Source organism: Panthera uncia, chromosome D2, assembly GCF_023721935.1.
Source record: "Panthera uncia isolate 11264 chromosome D2, Puncia_PCG_1.0, whole genome shotgun sequence".
NCBI lineage: Eukaryota > Metazoa > Chordata > Mammalia > Carnivora > Felidae > Panthera > Panthera uncia.
In genome coordinates this window covers 3,509,726-3,529,192 of record NC_064818.1, presented here as the reverse complement: position 1 = coordinate 3,529,192, position 19,467 = coordinate 3,509,726, and the positions used below count along the sequence as shown (strand labels likewise).

The following is a 19,467-nucleotide window of genomic DNA, read 5'->3' as shown; positions in this document are numbered from 1 at the left end:
ACCTTAAATAGTAAAAAGTAGCTCAACATTTTATGTTGAGTTTGTGTTTTATTTTTATGATCAGCTTCAATTTATTTTATAGCTATTACATGACTAATTCGGAAAATGTTGTCTCCAAAAGTTGTACATTGAACTGTCTGTGCTTCATTGTGATAAAAATTAGATCACTTATGATCATTCTCTGTTGATAAGCTCTTCAACTTTGACCACATCTTTGTGCTAAGTATACTTAAAATCGGCTTGTGATTGCCAATACTTATAACAATTTAATTTAAAATACAGCAAATAAGAAAGACTACACAACTGAAGAATCTCTCAGATATAATAACATTCCATATGTTCCAGCTGGACATATTTTTGAAACAGCTTGCAAATGGTTTTATAGGATAATACCATACCTGACATATATAATACACTCAGTTCATGAGGAATAAATAAGACAAAAGAAAATAACCTTATTGCAGGGCTAGGGAAGCGGCCATGGTGAGAGGAGGTAGATAATGGAGTTTCACTTTATCACTGAGTTGAGAAATCAGCGGGATGAAGACGAGAAAAGGAACTGGCATCATTTATTGTGGGGAACCAAATCTTGCTAAATAAAGTCGACTGTCTCCAAGAAGAGAATACTGTGACCTTCCCACATATCGTTTTATCAAAGTCTTCGGTGGCCAGGTAAAGAAACTTATTTTTTCCATTTGCTAAGACCCCAAACCAAGGAATTTTACAAATTTTATAGACTGCATCTTCAAAATATACCCTTCATCTAAACATCTCTCCTGCAGCTACCTTAACAACAGTCCAAACCCCGGAGATCTCTCCCTGGACTCATAGCTCCTCACTTTGTCTCCCACTCAACAATATTTAAAAACTTAAGCCAGAACATTATTTCTCTGTCCAAATCCTTACAGGTAACACTGGCCAAAAGAAATATAATGCAAATCACATGCAAATTCAAATTTTTTAGTACCCACATTAAAAGATTAACAATAAAAATGGTGACATTAATTTTAATATATTTATTTCACTCAATACACCCCAAAAATACCATTTCAGTGTATAATCCATCTAAAAGTATTAATGATATTGTCCTTTTATTGGGCGGGGGGCTACCAATATTTTTAAATCTGGTGTATATTTTATACTTAGAGCACCTTCCATTTGGACTGACCACATGTTAAGCACTCATATGCCTCATGGCTATGATATCAGACTAACAGTTCTATGGACTTTGTATCTTCCACAGGGTAAAATGTTAAATCCTTCAAGTGGCCCATGATATCCCATAGAACTCACTTCCTATCTTGATATGACAACAGTCTCCTCCATCTGGGTTTTCGCATCAGCAGTGTCCTCTCTCTGGGAAAACGGCCCCCACCCCCACACATCATGGTAATCACCTGGCTGTCTCCCTTAACTCCTTTCTGCTCTGATTTCAGCTTATCACAAGGCTTTCCTCCATCATCCTATGTGAGACAGGACCTTTCTTCCATAATTTCATATTGTTACATATTATATATGAATTTATTATTATTCTATTTGCTGTTTTCCCCCCATAGAATGGAAGCTCCATGGAGCACAGACTTTGCTTAGTATACTCACGCTTCCAGTACTTAACAACCGGTAACTACTTTTTATTTAATTAATAGATTTCCAGCATTGCATATGGATATTAGGACTTAGAGAGTTTAATTGGCCAGAGACCTGTCACCTAGTCACTGGTGGGTGGGGCTTGAGCCTAGGGTCCCTTCAAGAAGAATCAACTTCCTGGGTGAGGGTGGGGGAGGGGGGGAGTTAATATATCATTTAGGAATTTTACATGAGATTTTCTCTGAAGTGTTTTCTTATAGGAATCTGAATAGAATAAATAAGCATTTTTTTTTTCTATCCAGAGAGTGTAACACTCCAAATTAGGAATTTGCAAGTTAAAGCATATTGGCTAACTAAATTCAGGCTACTATCTGTTTTTGGAAATAGAATTTTACTTACATAAGTATTGTTATTAAAACCATTGATTTAAAATTATTGTTTTTAAATTTGAAATTACTGTTAACACTTAAAAAAGTATAATGGAAAGGGGTGCCTGGGTGGCTCAGTCGGTTAAATGTCCGACTTAAGCTCAGGTCATGATCTCATGGTCAGTGAGTTCGAGCCCCGTGTCGGGCTCTGTGCTGACAGCTCAGACCCTGGAGACTGTTTCAGATTCTGTGTCTCCCTCTCTCTCTGACCCTCCCCCATTCATGCTCTGTCTCTATCTCAAAAATAAGTAAATGTTAAAAAAATTAAAAAAAAATTATAATGGAAAGAAATAATGTAGTAAAAACCAAAATTTAAGTAACAGTATAAACATTACAAAAATCTCTTTCAAATGTATTAGTCTATTAACATTAATATTTATAATAGGAATATCTGTCCCTTTAGAGTGTCTGGACCTCAAAAGCAAGGAGAGGGTAAAAATGATCAAAGCTAATGTGTTTATTGATCTGCCTTTCCATTTGACCTTTCCCCTCAACACCAGTCTTTATTACACTGATTTAAGAAAATATAAGTGTGAGCATTTACTGTTTACTGTTTCATGATTCTCTTCCCAAGAGATTTCATAATTCTCATCCTAGAAATGTGTGTCTCGGCTAGATTTCTGAAGTATGTTTTGTAACCTTAATTCAAGGAGCCATAAATTAGTGACACAGACACATTTCAGATGCGGTATCAATATTTCATGGAGATGGGCTCTCCTATGCCAAATCAATAACTACTTCAATAAAGTCTACGGTCGCTGAATTTTCATATCGTATTTAGAAAGTAAGAGAAGTGTTTGAGCAACTCTGTGACCTTAATTTTCAATTCCAATTCATGCTGGAACACAGTATTTCTGAAACTCCTTGATGCATACGCTTCAAAAAATGCCATTTCTGCAGATTCTTAAAGATTTAAATTTTAGAATCCCAACCTTCTTCTATTCATTTGGGCTTCATGATGAAGTGGATGGAGAAAGGAGACACGGACCCCAACATTTCCCAGCTTCCTCTTCACACACTACCGCCAGTCCTTTGCTGGTCATAGCCCGGTTTCCCCATCCTCATCCTTACAGCCCTGTCCCACCCCTTAACCTCAAGCATTTGTTAAGTCAGAGCCCACAAAGAGATAAATCCTAAATTTAGCCTAAAGTACTTGAGAACATAGACATGAAAGAGCCACCTGCAGCCACAGATTCTCACTGGAATTTGCTGAATAAGTTAATACAATTTAAAAGAAACATGTTTCATTACAAAGGAGCGTTGGTCTCCCATAAATTCCCTAAACCCAGATAACAAAGGTAGTAAAAAAACAAAACAAAACAAAACCTGAAAGTGTTCAGTAGAGCCATTTATGCCAGGGGCATGGGGAATAATCATTACCATCACTATAGCAACGCTCATTTACAAGGAGCATTCTGTTTTCCAGGCTTTGTGTTCTTGGCCATCAAAGGATACTGACCCCCTTTGCAAAATCTTCCCCATCATGAAATGATTGTATTAGGTCATCAAATTTTTATTTTATCAACCCTCCCGGTTTGTACTGATTTCACACTTGCCAAGAAAACTATGGATTATGATCTGGCCTCATTTATGGGTCTGTCTAAAGGAAGAAAAAAAAAAGTGATGATCATATGGAATTTAAGTTTCCTTCTTACGGATAAAGATATGGGGACTATAGAAAATGTCTTTGATGGGGGCACCTGGGTGGCTCAGTTGGTCAAGTGTCCAACTTCGACTCAGGTCATGATCTCCTGGTTTGTGAGTTCACAACCCTGCATTGGGCTCTGTGTTGACAGCTCTGAGCCTGGAGCCTGCTTCGGATTCTGTGTCTCCCTCTCTCTCTCTGCCCTTCCCCTACTCATGCTCTGTCTCTCTATCAAAAATAAATAAACATTAAAAAAAAGAAATAAAAAGAAAATATCTTTGATGGTAATGTGACTTGCCATCTAAGAACGTCTATAGGAAACAACGTGCTGGTTAGTCTGGTCACTGGAACAATAAATTCTTGTTTTATTGAACAAGCTGTCCTTCTGTTGTCTACCTCAGTTACTGTGTATTTTTATTCCTCCCCTGGACACTAAAGGGTGTTTGGTGCTTCATCAGGCTGAATCAGATCTAACAGTCCTTATCAGGACTACCAGCAGCTTTCAAAAAGGAATCAAAAAAGACTACAGACCACAGGATTCCAACCATAAGACATTCCGGACCAGGCAAAACCAGAGAGACAGTAAAAAGAGCGGTGGTTGCCAGGGGAAGAGAGGAAAGGAGGGATGAAGAGGTGGAGACACAGGACGTTGACAGCAGTGGATCTATTCTGTGTCCCGTACAGTGACACACTGTACGGGACACAGTGATAGGTAAAGGCCGTTAGCCATGAGTTCAAACCCACAGTGTGCACACCGGCAAGAGGAAACCTCACGTGCACTATGAGTTTAGGGCGTTTACGATGTGTCCATGTCGGTTTGCTACAAAGGCGCCACTAATTCGGAGGCACGATGGTGACAGTGAGGGAAGCTGTGAGTGGGGGCACTTGGGAATCCGCTGTGCATCTTCTGCCTAGTTTCGCTGTGAATGTAAAACTGCTCTAAACAAATAGTCTACTTTTTTAAAGGGATCAGAAATTTTTGTGCTTAAGAATCTCTAAATTAACACAGATTTTTAAAAATTGACACTAAGGAATTAGGCATGTGCCTGCTATACCATCCTGTTATCCAGAGCACTCTGATTCATCATCATAACCAGCGAACGCTGCATAGAAGAAAGAAATCCCAACATTCACTATGAGAGTCTAGATCTTGATTTTGTGGCCCTGAATGATTCAACCACACAACTGCTGACAAATGATGCTATACTGCCTAAATGTACCTTTAATTTTATCAAACACAACACAGGATTGACATCCTTGTTCCAATTTTCTAGACGAGGAAGTGTGGCCCTAAGTGCTAAATCTCTTGCCTGAAGGTCACACAGTTACCCTAGGTTTCAAACTGGTCAGGTTGAACCCGTAATCTGAGCTCCACACTAAACTACCCTCTGGAAAAAACTGGCATCTCTATCTTCACACTCCAGACTGGCTCACTAACCTCGGTGTTAGAATATCTGTTATTTACTGAATATTCACAATTCTCACTGCCCTACATGGCTTATATTATTGAGTTCTTCACAACAATCCCACGATATAAGCTTCACCAGCTTTTGTGAACAAATGATAAGACATGGTAAGGCCGACTGGGGAAGACCAAGGCATCTTGATCGTGTTCCAAAACTGATATGTGACACAAAGTCTAAGCTCCTTTCACAGGGATATATTTCTTTCAAGACTAGAAAGCTGCCTGTTCTTTCTCATTCAGGTCTTCCTTTCCACTTAAGAGGGGGAAAAATCATAAAACTGCTATGAAATCATACTTCTACATTGCCATTTCTTCAGTTTTCATAAATTTTGTCTTGATATGAGAAAGGGGAATCATGATTTAGCTTGTATAAAATTTCCATTCAATAAAATGGATAGGGTGCCTACTACATAACTTGAATGACAGCAATGAAAATACAGGACAGCATCCTATCCTCATGGAACTTATACTTCGGTGGGAAATTGACGTAGAGTGAAAATATTAGTTAATGCTTTGAAGACAAAGAAAGCAGAATGAAGGGTTAGAGGTTGAAGATGGTTGTACCATATTTTGAAGGTACAATCGGAGAAAGTCTGCTTCCATAGATAACATTAAAGCAGCTAAGAGACAGGCGTGATTCTAGATTTTTTTTCAGGTGTAAATCAGCTATTATTTTGACAAGAGGTTAAGTGTACATAAACCCCTTCTGTAGCGGTAACCCAGACACTGAATGATTGATATTCCAAGCATAAATATTGAGAATCCTCTTCTCCACAGGACATTGTACATGGCGCTCGAAGGTTAAGTTTGTGGCGTAGTAAGAGATAATTGTTACAGAGTGCATGCTTTTATTACAGAAGAAATACTCAGGCATTCATTAAGCTTTTCTTATTGTATACGACACATAATTACTAAAAGTTTCGCCATCTGATATCTGAAGCTTCTTCTGGCAACTTGGAAGTGAAAGATATTTTGCTAGAGAGAAGCAGTGAGAAATTGGTACCTGTCAACCTGAACTCAAGGGAAGATGCAGAATTAACAAATGAGTGTCCATCTAAAAATTATGAAATGATGGCAGGCTAGGTTGGCTGGCTCAGAGTGAACTAGTAAAGACATTTAGTAATCTTTGATAGCATTCAGAGTATCAGAGAACTGTGGCTTCATAAATAGTCCCAACTTTGTCTGATTCAACAATGACATGTTAGGTATACACTGTTCAAAAGGCACAATGTGGCATATTTTCTAATATTGTCTAAAATTAGTCTCCTTGGTTTTTGAAAGAATAAGACTTGGCCATCTAGAGCCATCACTTTGAGAAATAACATTCCCTGGGCTCACTGGATTGATGACTCAATGAGTTTTCTGAATCATTTGGGGCCACAAAAAAATCAAGATATATACTCTAATAATGACTCTTAAGATTCCTTTCTTCTCTGCAGCGTTTTGAGGTTATGTTGATGCATCGGTCAAAGCATCCTGAATAACAGCATCATCTCACATCTAATTTCCATACCTCTTTGAAGGCACTCTCAGAATCTCCACGTATTTTAAGTGAAGCTCTCCATTTCAGGAAAAGGGTACACTGAATTATTAAGATGGTGTTTTATGGGTTTAATCTGAACACTGTGGTAATTAAAATGACCTAGTGCAATAAAAATATAGCTATATGAATATAGACATATAAGTAAGCAAAAATCCATTACTCTGTAAGGTCTTCTATCTTTTTCTCCACCAGAGTCGGGGGCACGTTCGAAACGATCACCTGCATGTCCAGCTGGTTGACCACAGAGACCTGCAGGGAGGAGAACCAGAGCCCGTTGAGAACTAACGAGCATTTTTATAACCATTTCTTTCCTACTATGCATAGACCCAGTGGCTCCCCATGTTTCATTTAGGAATAAGTATCTTTAGTTAGACAACCGCCATTGGATGTTGGGCAGGTGGAGATGGGTAGACTATCATTGCTTACTTAGAAGTAACAGAGCCCTAAGTGACTTCTACTCTTGTTGGTTTGTATGGGTTTTTTTTGTTGGTTGGTGATTGTCTAAAGCATGAAGGAAGGCACGTTTGTTCTTCTAATCGGGTTATTTAAGAACACTCAGGATAATGGAAAACACAGGTTTTACAAATCTCGGGAAAGCATTCATCCAGTGTGACTAAGAAGCTGAGATGTGAGTAGTTAGAATAATTCATTCCATGGGATCATTAGACAGCCTTCATGTCTGCTTCAGCAGATGCTGGGTTTGTTACATCCCTGAATACTGGCTTTGTGTATCATGTACAACAAAGGTATTTAAATGTTTACCAATCCTAGATCTTATTTATGTTACTTTCCCAGTGCAGTGGTTAGGCAAATATTTCCAGAAATAAACAGGTCATTTTTGAAGCAATTCTGCTTATAAAATTCTGCTTATAAAGACTTTTTAAAAACATATTTCTATTATTGTTGGGTTCAATCTCTGTAATGGATTAAAATTACAAGAAAGAGTCAAAAGAAGAAAAAGTAACATTTGTGAAGCACACATTCTAAAATCAGAGGTTGCCAGTGTACGTATTATTTCTAAGTTCTTCTAATTCTTCCTAATGAACTTCTTAGCTTTCCTTTTTTTATCTATTTGTGCCCAGGTACTTCAGATAGTAGTGGCCAATAAAAAAATTAATGTAAGCCACACATACATGCAGATATGTAATTTAAAAGTTTCTGGTCCCCACGATAGAAAGATTAAAAAAATAGTGAAAGCCATTTAATAATACACTTCACCCAGTATGTTAATAGATTATCATCCCAACACACAACCAATACAAAACAACTTATTGAGACATTTTACATTTTTTATACTAAGTCTTTGAAGCCCAGTGTGTACTGTATGCGTACTTACTGTACATCTCAATGTGACACGGCCACATTTCAAGTGCTCAGTAGCCACAGAGGACAAGTGACTAACACACTGGACAGCAAAGCTCTAGAAACCCTCACCTTCTCTTGCTGGTCACTGTCTCTCCTGACTGGTCTCTGGTGCCATCTCATTTTTCTTGAAAAGGAAGAGGCAGCTTAATAATCTTTTTTAGACAGCTTTGTATAGTCTTTGATACAACACCAAAAGTCAAGTGCTAGTCTGAGTGTGAAATTGAAAATCGGGTTTAGTTACATTAAAACACATTTATCTATCTTCCACTTTCAATGGATCTTTACCCACAAATGATGCTTTAATATCATGCATTGGTCATTTGGAAAATGCCGGTTCACTGAGTAACACAGATTCTTCAAATATTGAAACACTACATAATACAATATCAAGAAAAATGTCACATTCCTTAAAATGACCACTGATCTCATGGTCTTTAATAATGGGAAGCTGTCAGGCTCACACTGGTGACTGACTACAAGCTTTCCAATATTCTTTTTATCTTTAAAATTTATTTTACTTTTATTTACTTTCATTTTTTTAAGTGTATTCATTTATTTTGAGAGCAAGAGAGTGCGCAAGAGTGGGGTGGGAAGGGCAGAGAGAGGGAGAGAGAATCCCAAGCAGTCTCTGCGCTGTGAGCGCAGACATGAGGCACGATCCCACAAACCACGAGATCATGACCTGAGCTGAAGTCAGATGCTTACCGACTGAGCCACCCAGGCGCCCCCAAGCGTTCCAATATTCTACTTTGCGCTTGGAAGCTTTGATGCTATCAGTAGCCACAAATACTGTCCGTTGTTTTCCTTGAACTGACCGTCTCACTTCATTCATTTTTGTGTAAATGTCTACCAAATATTCAAGTCTGAATAAGCCTATTTTATCTCAAGTTATTTTTTCAAAGCAAAAGCTATTGCGTAAAAAAACAAAAACCCAGCCAATTCAGCTTACATAATAGTTCTCCTTCAGACTGCCCTCTACGTCCTTAAACAACAGAAGTGTTCGAAGCATACTTCCCATTTCATTACACAACATATTGAAAAGGTATTTAGTCAAGAGTGGAGGTTTGTTAAAATTAATCAGTTTTACTGCTTACGAGTAAGGACACTCTTCAAGCTTTTTTTTTTTTTTTTTCCTGTTTATGTATGACTATGAAGGATACAGTGAAAATAGTGGGGCAAATGCAATACAGTAAAAAAGTCAAACAATGCCCTAGCAGTCTCATGAAAAAGGTTTTGACTCCACCAAACCCCAAAATGATTGGGGGGGGGGGTTCTCGGCACTCCATGGACCACACTTTGATAACTGCCAATTTACACTGTAAGACAGAGGTGATTCACCCGTCGAATGGGCACTGGGTACCCTCTGTATGTCAGGAATTATTCTGGGCACTTGAGATACATCAGGGAATAAAATAATTAATTAAAAACAAAAAGCTATCCTCATGCAGTTTCTGGGTGGAAATACGAACATGAATATAAATCCACTGTAAAGAGAAAACAATTAAGAGGTGTGATGTTACACAGTTGGCTGCAATTCTGAGCTGGATGGTCTGAGGAGGCTCCAGTGTGAAATACATCCTTGCAAATATTTGGAGGAGATGAGGGAGCTAGTTCTGAACACTTTGGGGGAAAGAACATTCTAGACAGAAGCACTGCAAAATCACAAAAGTGAGGGCATGTATGCCTATTTGGGGAACAGCAAGTTGGCCAATATTACTGGGTCTGAAGGACTTCAATGGAGAATAGAAAATGATGTCAATGAAGGCCAGATTATCCAGGGCCTCATAGTCTTCTGTAATGACCCAGGAATTTCTCTGAAAGACCTGGGTGATAGGAAAAGCTTTTGAGCAGAGAAACAAGAAGACCTGAATTACCTTGTAAGGGATCACTTTGGCTGCTATATTAACACCAGACTTGAGTAGGGGAAGAGAGGAAGCATGGGGGCAAGTTACTGAGTTTGTGAGATGACACAGGTGAAATAGGAGGGTGGTTTCAACCAGGCTCCAATAGGAGAAGGGTTGAAAAATGTGTAGATAACATATACATTTATATATATATATATATATATACACACACACACACACACACACACACACACACACACACACACATATACACACACACATACATATACATATATATGTTCGTCACACACACACATATATACATAACATTTATGAATCCCACAGTATTTACTGAGGGATTCATTGTGTGCCTTAGGAGAGAAAGGAATCAAGAGCTTTTTAGCCTAAGGAACACAAAGATGATCTGGTCATCGAGTAAAACTGAGGAGACGGGGAGGGAGGGAGGGATGACAGAGTGAAGAGATGTGATGAAGAAGAGGAACTCAGTTCAGGAAACATTAAATAGGCATCTTCACCCAACTTTCCAGTGTGCACACAGATCTATGAATTTGCTGTTCAGAAATGATCTTTGGGGCCAAAACGTAAATGTGATGTTCTTTAATATATAGATGACATTTTAAAGTTCTGGTGACTGAATGAGTTTACGGAGTGAGAATAGACAGAAAAGAGAATTAATGTCTGACCCAGAAGAAACATCAATATTAAAAGGTCAGGAGAAGAAAATGAACCAGAAAGGAGACTGAGAAGGGACGAACAGTGAGGTAAGAGATGACCACAGGATAATGTGGCCCAGAAGCCTCATAAAGGTAATAGGCAGTCGAGTATTGCTGATGGTTCAAATACGATGACGACTGACATTACCAATGAATTTAGTAACATGGAAGTTCTGGATGAGGGCTTGGAGCAGAGTTATAATTAGAGACAGTTCAAGAGAGATTCCACAGCAAAAACCTAGAGCTCACCCCAGCAGTGAGTTTTTCTGGAAAGAGGAACATAGAAATGAAGTGGTATTTGGAAGGAGATGTAGGTCAAGAGGTTTTTAACATCAGTTTGGAAGATGGAAAACCAGCATGTTTATGGGAATAATCCAATAAAGGGGAGATTGATATGGCTCTTGCATAAAAGAAACAGAAGAGCGGCTGAAACGATGTCCCAGAGCTGGTGGGTGCGGATTGGGCCTGTCGTACAGGTAGAAGTAATGACAGGAGCATAAAGAACTTGTCTAAGTGAGCAGGGAAGAAGACAGAGCATACACTGGTATAAATTCTGGTAGATCAGTAGGATTCGTGGTGCAGGTTGTAGCAGTCGTCTTCTAATGCCTTAATTTTATCTTTCAGTGAAACAGAATGTCCATTACCCAGACAACAGTGAGGTCGAGAAGACACTGGAGGACTGCACAATAGGGACTCTTGCAGGAGAGACGCGTGGAGGGACCAGGAAGCACAGTGTGGTGCTCACGTGGGGGCTTTTATCATTAATTTAAAGTAAGACTCTACAACTGTGTATGTTTCTGGAGACATACTCAGCATGACTATAGGTCTGGAGAGAGGAGAATGTTGGAATTATTTAGACTTATGTTTTGCCAAATGAGTATGATGTCGGGAGAAAGGGCAAGGAAGTTGAATCCCTATGTGACGGAGGGCTTATGGTGGTCAGTGTTGTACTATAAAGCTAGTGTGCAGCAGAGAGAAACCATGAGGGTGGAGGGAGGCTAAATGGACTGAAGGTCCTGGAGGAGCCACGGAGTGCTGGTGTTAGCTGGGTATGTTCAGTATTACTTTCGAAGAGTGGGAGGTTTGAAATGGAGGTTATAGAGGGGATGCATTCACTGGTAATGGCAGAAATAGCTGGTTTCTAGTGGATGCAATAGGGTGGAGGGCAAAAGCACCGGAGTAGAGGCAGCCAAGAGGTTGTAAATTCAGGATACTGGAGGAATCATTTGTGTGTGTGAAACTGCCAAAAATCAGGACAATGGGATTGCTGGAAATGGTGACAGTAACCAGAAACTTAACTCACTGAGTGTGTTGGTGGGGGGAAGACCCAAGGTTTGGGAGATCACAGCAACAATGTGAGGGAGAGTGAGTGACAGGCTCAGACGGGGAGAACCAAGGCTGGATCTCAAGAAGAGAGAAGGTCTAGAAGTAGCCACGTCACGCTCAGAGGTCCCCCTCGGCCAGTGTGTGGTCTGAAGTGCGGCAAACAGAAACAGAAAAGGATTCAAACAGAAGCCAGCAGCGTGAGGAGTGTCCTCTTGGGAGAACAGAGTCCCAATAAGCAAGAAGGTTTCTTCTGAATTAAAAATCTTACCTTCACTCACTCCTGCTAAAAATTTTCCAATGCTTTCCCACTACTTTTAAGAAAAAGTTCCAGTTTGTTAACATGGCCGACGACCACCACATGAGCCACCTACTGCCATGCCCAGCCTGGCTCTCGGCTCTCATGCACTCTGCTCACTCGCTGCTCTGGGCTGAGTACTATCTCTCCGGGACTCAGGCTGTCACAACTTGTCTTCCTTCTCGGTTCTGGCCCAGGCCGTTCCCTCTCCATCAAAGCCTCATTTCTCCCTTTCTCTCCACATTCCCTTCTCTTGCCTGACAGTATTTCAGACTTATCATAAATGTTGTTTTGCTAGGAAGTTTTCCACACACACATACACACACACACACACACACACACACACACACACACGGTAGTTTTAAAGGTATACTTTTTAATTTCCACACAATAGTTTATAGAGTCGAAATAAGAAACCCATAAACTTCGCATAGCTTATGTACATATTACAAATATAATCTACATAGTTATATTTTATTTATGTGATTGTAGTATTTTTTTATTTTAGGAGGGGGAGGGGCATGGAGAGGAAGAGAGAGAATCCTAAGGGGGTCCATGCTCAGTGTGGAGCCTGATGCGGGGCTCGACCCCACGACTCTGGGATCATAAGATAAGGAGTTGGACGCTCAATCGACTGAACCCCCCAGGTGCCACAAAGTAGTATTTTAATTATAAATACTTAGCGTAATTACCCTAGTGGCTAATCTTACACCATCACAGTGTGCAGCCCTTTAACAGGAAGGGAAATAGCAACATTATTTTATATTAGGTTTGCAGATCTTAATTTTATCAAAAATCAGTGTCAACGTTAGTATCTTCTATGTCAAATCTTCCAGACTTAGATTGGCCTTTGTTTACCACCACTGCACTGTTCTAAATGGGGATGTTCGAACTTCATAGCCATCATAGTCAAGGTGGTTGGTCTTCATGAGTACCTATGTAGAAGAAAAACATTGATCCTGCTGTCTGCATATCTGAGAAGGTTAAACTAGTTTAGAGAATTACATGGAACGGTGAAAATGAAGATTTAATAAGATGCAAATGGCAAAAGAAAAATTATACTTGATGATGCCTTTATGTGAGAAGCATTTCCAGTAATAATTACAACTTGTAATCATAGAAAAATCCAACTAGTCCACACCACCAGGTTGGTGGAAATTCCACAAGTCAGAAACACGGGTATTGAACACCTTGAATAAGCAGTAATATCAAACCACCCTTGGGTATGCTCTACCACTGAGATGGTGTCCAGCCTAAGAAGAAGCAGAGGAAAGCAATGTTCTTGACTGAGCCAAATATAACTTAGTCAAGAATCATCGATGCTATCATTAGGGATTTGGGTCAAATAAGGAAATTACATCTATTGGAGCAGGAATTTGCTTCAAAAAATTTCCTTTTATTTTCTTAATTACAAAAGGTCTAAAAGGAATTTAAGCATTAATACAAATTTCATACATTTTAATTTCTCCAGCACAACTCTGTGAAGTATTTAAAAAATTTTAAGGAGCTCCAGCCAACTCTATAGTAAAAATGAGATCTGAAGACCAAACAGTAATCCGATACTTTGGAATTGCTGTCATAATCATATATAAAAACATATCATGATGTAGTTCCCAAGTGTGAAAAAAATGCACAGCCTTATTAACAACCTGGATGAAAATTAATTTAGGTTTTAGAAAACCTATTTGGATTAAACTTAAAAGGTCTATGAGTTGGGGCACCTGGGTGACTCATTCAGTTAAGCGTCCGATTCTTAGGCTCAGGTCACGATCTCATGGTTCGAGCCCAATGTGGGGCTCTGTGCCGACAGTGCACAGCCTGCTTGGGATTCTCTCGCTCCCTCTCTCTCCTCTCCTTCCCTGCTCGTTCTCTTTCTCTCTCAAAATAAGTAAATAAAACTTAAATAAAAAAAATTCTATTAGTTGAAAGCACTGACAATGGGGTAACTGCACTCCGGTCCCCTAATCTCAACTTTCACCTACTTACCAGCACATCTGCCTTGCCACTTAGCCCCTGCCCATAGTTGTCAGTTGCGATGACTTGGAATTTGAAGTAGGACCTTCTCATGTTGTGGAAAAGCATAGCGGTTTTGATGAGCCCGGTGTATGTTTCTACCACAAATCCTTCTTTTCCCTCTTTAATTGGTGGAATGATGAGTCGGTATGCCATGGCACTATAATTGCCAGTATCTTTGTCAGTAGCCTAGGAGGGGAAAACAAAACAAAACAAAACACAGGGTATAAATAAGCAGGAAAAAAATAGCCTGTATTAAAGGGCTTATTTCTGTTTGTAAGACTGATGTTCTTTTGTGATAATAACACAACACAACCCTCTTAACTGTCTATTGTTCTGGATATCATCCTGTAGATTATCAGCCTTTGTGTCCACAGGGATGAATGATAATGACTACCCAAGGGTGAATTCCAAGGACACAGACACTAACCGGGTCCAGTCAGTGAATCAAGTGTTTTGATTGGCATGTCTGATGCATTCCACTCTGGGCTGGGATCCAAATTGGTTTAAGGATGGGAGTGATTGTTTACCTAGCCATTGTCTTGTGTAATAGGCATAGCTTGTGATAGTGCTTTTCATCTAACCCATTTCCGAAAGGGGAAAAAATAAAATAATGCACTAAAATCTCTCAGATGACAAGAAGAATAAAAGTTCAAAACTTTTTCAACAATAAGTCTAGAGATATATAAAGATCCTAATTAGTTAATGCCATGTCATAATTAGAGAAGGTTAGAATACTAATTGTTCCTTTTTAATCGCTCAATATCCTGATTAATCAGATTTGTTCCTAGTTGTAGGTACTAATGATCTACATGTTAAGGTTTCTTAATATTTAGAATTTAAAAAGGTAAATAGTTGTTTAGATGTCTTTTGTAATGAAGCTTTGAGGGTAATATATTAGTCTGGCTCTATAGCTTCTACTTCAGAGATGTTTCAGAACACAAATTTGAGAATTATTTCGTAGTGAAATATTTGGAGGAGGAATAATGGATAGGAGAGTCTTAGTGAATTTATACAAGGTTACGTACACCTGCTTCATGATACTAGATATATAACTTTTATATTGTTATTATTCATTATTTTCATTATCTAGTTATTTTTACTAAAAAACATTATTAAATGTCATGTATCAAGCATTTTCGATGTCGTTACAATGCTAAGGATTCTACAAAGCATCATCTTTTTAAATACAAACTCTGAGAAATGTATTATGCCAATTATATAAATTAATGCTGTCTAGTGAAACTTTCTGTGGTGACGGAAATGCACTAAATGTGTTCTAACACAGCAGCCACTAGCCACATATGACCACTGAACGCTTGAAATGAGGCTTATGTGACTAAGAAACTGAAATTTTAATTCTAATTAAAGTGATATGGCCAAAGGCTACATAGTAGGTGGTGAAGTTGGGATATAAATAATGACAATAATAGTGAATGCATGTTAAAGGTTACCATGGGCTTGGATCTCCATCTTCAAATTCTCTATACATGTGCTCAACCATTGGAAACATTTGAGGATAGCTCTACCTTTCTATTAAACAAGGTAACTTAAAGTAAGCAAACAAAGAGATATTTTCCTTCAGGATAAGAGATTTCTTGAATTTTGTCAAAATGACTTTCTAAGAAGTCAGATGAGCTGAGCTCCAGCACCAACTCATCTCTGTAGATGGTCTATGTTTCACATGATGGTGGAGCTGAGTTTTGGCATTAGAGGGACAGTAATTAGATTTCAACATCAGATCACATTATCACTAAAAGGGGAAGAAGAACAAAGAAAAAATAGTTATCAAAGTGTTTCTTTTTAAGCTTTGAACTCAGGCGTTTTATTCATTTAATAAAGTAGAACATAAAAAATAAAAAAGCCCATTCCCAACTAAAATTAAAATCAGAGTCTGAATCAAGTAATCAAAGACATTTCTTTTGCATACGATGAGCAAACTTGGGACCAATGACAAATAGGTCAAAGATTTGGTTGAGTATTATCCTTTAACTTATAATTAGCATGGATGTTTCCACTGAAATAAATTTTTTACTGTTAATGCAAATGACAGTGAAGTATTAAAAACATGTACAAAAATGCACAAATCGTAAGTATACAGCTCAAAAAAATTGCAAACGATGCACATCCACGTGACTAGCACCTGCTTCAAGAAAGAAAACATTACCGCACCCCAGAATGTTCTCTATATCCTCGAACAACACCTACTCCCTAGGGAACCCACCGGCCTTATTTCTAACACCATTCAGTAGTTGCGCCTATTTTAAAATGTTATGTTGATGGGATCACACTATATGTTCCCTCTTCTATCTGAATTCTTTTACTCAATTTTGTGTTCTAAGATTCTAAACCCTTATATTTTTAAATTGTTATAGGCATTTTAAATCATTTTATTTCATCTTCCCTCTAACACCATGAGATAGGTATTATTATTCCCTATTTTACCTATGAAGAACACGAGACTCAATAGTTATATACCTAATCCACTTAGCTCTTTCTGTGCTTCAGGATTTGAATTCTGATCATTCCGACTCTAGAATCTAAGTCCAATTCACCACATTTCCCATGCTCCCAAGTATTTACAGCTAACATCTAGTCCTGTGCTTTTTTCTTTTTAATTTAAAAATTTTTGTAATTTGAACTTGACACACAGTGTCACATTAGTTTCGCGTGATTCAACACCTCTGTATGTCATGCTGTGCTTACCCCAAGTGTAGCTACCATCTGTCACCATATAACTCTATTGCAGTATCATTGATGACATTCCTTATGCTGTGCCTTTCATCCCTGTAACTTATCCATTCTGTAACTGGAAGCCTGTACCTTCCCCTCCCCCCCCTTCTCCCCTTTTGTCCATCCCCTCCACCCCTCCACCAGCAACCATCAGTGTGTTCTTTGTATTTATAGGTCTGATTCTGCTTTATGTTTGTTTGTTTACTTGGTTTTGTTTGTTTGTTTGTTTTAGATTCCACGAATGAGTGAAATTTTATGCTACTTGTCTTTCTCAGTCAAACAAACCTTTGTAATTTTAAATGAACCCTGTAGAACAACACAATTATATTTAGGAAAGAAAAGGTAGTTACAGTAAAATCATTGTGATTGCTCGGTACATTCAGTTTCTTTGTACAGTTCTTACTGATTAACGTCCAATTTCAACAAACAAGTAATTTCACTTTCTAGTATTTCTAAGTTACTAAATTAAGATAACCACAAAGTAGATAGGTTAACAGGTTAAGGTGCTTTTTCAAACACACTGAGGCAGGAGGGAAGGGAGGCTTGGGAGACAAGTTGACTAAAGTGAAGCCATATTGGTTTTAGGCTGACCCTGAACATAAAGATTCACAAGATCCAACTCTTGGAAGACTACCAGCCCCATGCCCTCTGGCAATAAAAGCCACAAAGGCTGGGCATTCTTAAGACTGCTCCCTGTGGTTAACTCCACAACCCTAAGACAATGGAAAAACAAATGGCCCAATGTAAGTAATAAACCCAAAGTTAAAGAGCTACCCCCTCCCTATATGGTTAGCTACCCCCTCCTTATATGGTTTCTAAAGCCTTTCAGTAGAGACAAAGGGGGTCCTCTTCTCCATCTGGGAGGGAGACCAATACTTTGTGAAGCAGCTCCTTTCTTATTTCTAAATGTCTTGCTCTTGAATTATTTCACAGACAAAGCCAAGAACCCACATGGCAAGTGTCCTGAGACCCTCCCTCTCAGAGCCTTGGCCCATCTGGTATCAGTACCATTCCTGAAGCAAATAATCATTTAATGCAAAAGTCTGGGTATGAAATTAGCAATTACAACTTGGAAATATCTAATTTCTTTTATGATTTTTTCACAGTACATTTGGAGCAAATTATCAAAAAATGAGATACAGGGTTTTTAAGAATCACGTTTACTGGGTATTTTCCCAAAAGTATAAAATTACTACTGTCATATTAATGTTGTCAGTAATGACTTCACTTTGCATTTCTATTTCTTTGCATGGTCTTAATCCTTTTTGGAATCTCAAAGACCTCATTTCAGAAAACAGGAATTGATGATGGCTTCCCAGGGTCATCAATATTCTTTCAAATCTCCCTCCTTTCTCCCAAGTACATCTAGTTGAATACTAGCCAGTTAGACAGTGAATGATAAAAATTCCAATTAGTACCACACTTAGAAGTAATTTAAAGTATTTTCAAGTTCAATTTTGAGCGTATTTAATTTTCAACAAACACATGATTTAAGACTGAAACCTGTCTATAAGATGTGACTGATCAATGTTGTGTAGGTACATGGGAATTACACATAATTAACAACCAAATATTCCTTCATGATATCAATGAGAAGACATGATATATTTATATACTAAATTATACCAAAAATACTGATAAAAAAAATAAGAACACAATTTTAAATCTGGTTTCAGATGTGAAAAGTGAGAGTTTCAGCAGAGTGTACTACAATAACTATTTGCTTTCTATGTTTGATAATTTTAAATTTACTTTTATGCTGTGTGTGTGTGTGTGTGTGTGTGCGCGCGCACGCATGTGTAGGTTGTGTTTTAGAGAGATAAGGACTCAAATGTCAGGTGTGATTTTGAAAAAAAATCACTCAGAGTTTCAGTTTTCCTTATTCATAAAATGAAAAAAAAACCATTGATCAACAAACATTATTTCAAGATAAATATGTACATGTGTGTATATATATATATATATATATACACACATATATATACATATATAAAGATAGCCAAGTGTAGTATAACTATTATAACTTAATATTTTATAATATTAAAAATTTTAACATTTTTCATATCATGATATTTACCAATGAATATGCACAAAATTAAGCTTATTACTCCAGACATGTTATCATGAGATTGTAACTTCCTTAAAATAATCCATTAATCAATTTTTTCAAGATACCTGTACTTTGCTCTCCTTTTTTTTTAAAGTTTACTTACTTTCAGAGAGAGAGCACACTGCATGTGAGCATAAGCAGGGCAGGGGCAGACAGAGAGGGAGAGAGAGAATCCCAAGCAAGCTCCACACTGTCAGTGCAGAGCCTGATGTAGGGCTTGAACCCACAAACCATGAGATCATGACCTGAGCCAAAATCAAAAGGTGGACGCTTAACTGAGCCACCCAGGCACCCCTCCTGTTGAGTAAATTTTATTGTTATTATTTTATAGATAAAGGAAGGAAGGCACACAGAGAGTAGTTACTTTCTCATAATCACA

At 38.2% G+C, this 19,467-nt stretch overlaps 1 protein-coding gene across 1 annotated transcript in view; it reads right to left on the bottom strand.

Moving 5' to 3' along the window:
- The window catches only part of PCDH15 (protocadherin related 15), a 741,840-nt gene that overhangs the window by 48,555 nt on the left and 673,818 nt on the right, over positions 1–19,467 (bottom strand). Inside the window, exons 25-26 of the mRNA XM_049646661.1 lie at positions 14,219–14,434; positions 6,829–6,917 (exon numbers count right to left, since the gene is read on the bottom strand). Coding sequence (XP_049502618.1) covers positions 6,829–6,917; positions 14,219–14,434 — 305 coding nt within the window. The remainder of the gene's footprint in view (positions 1–6,828; positions 6,918–14,218; positions 14,435–19,467) is intronic.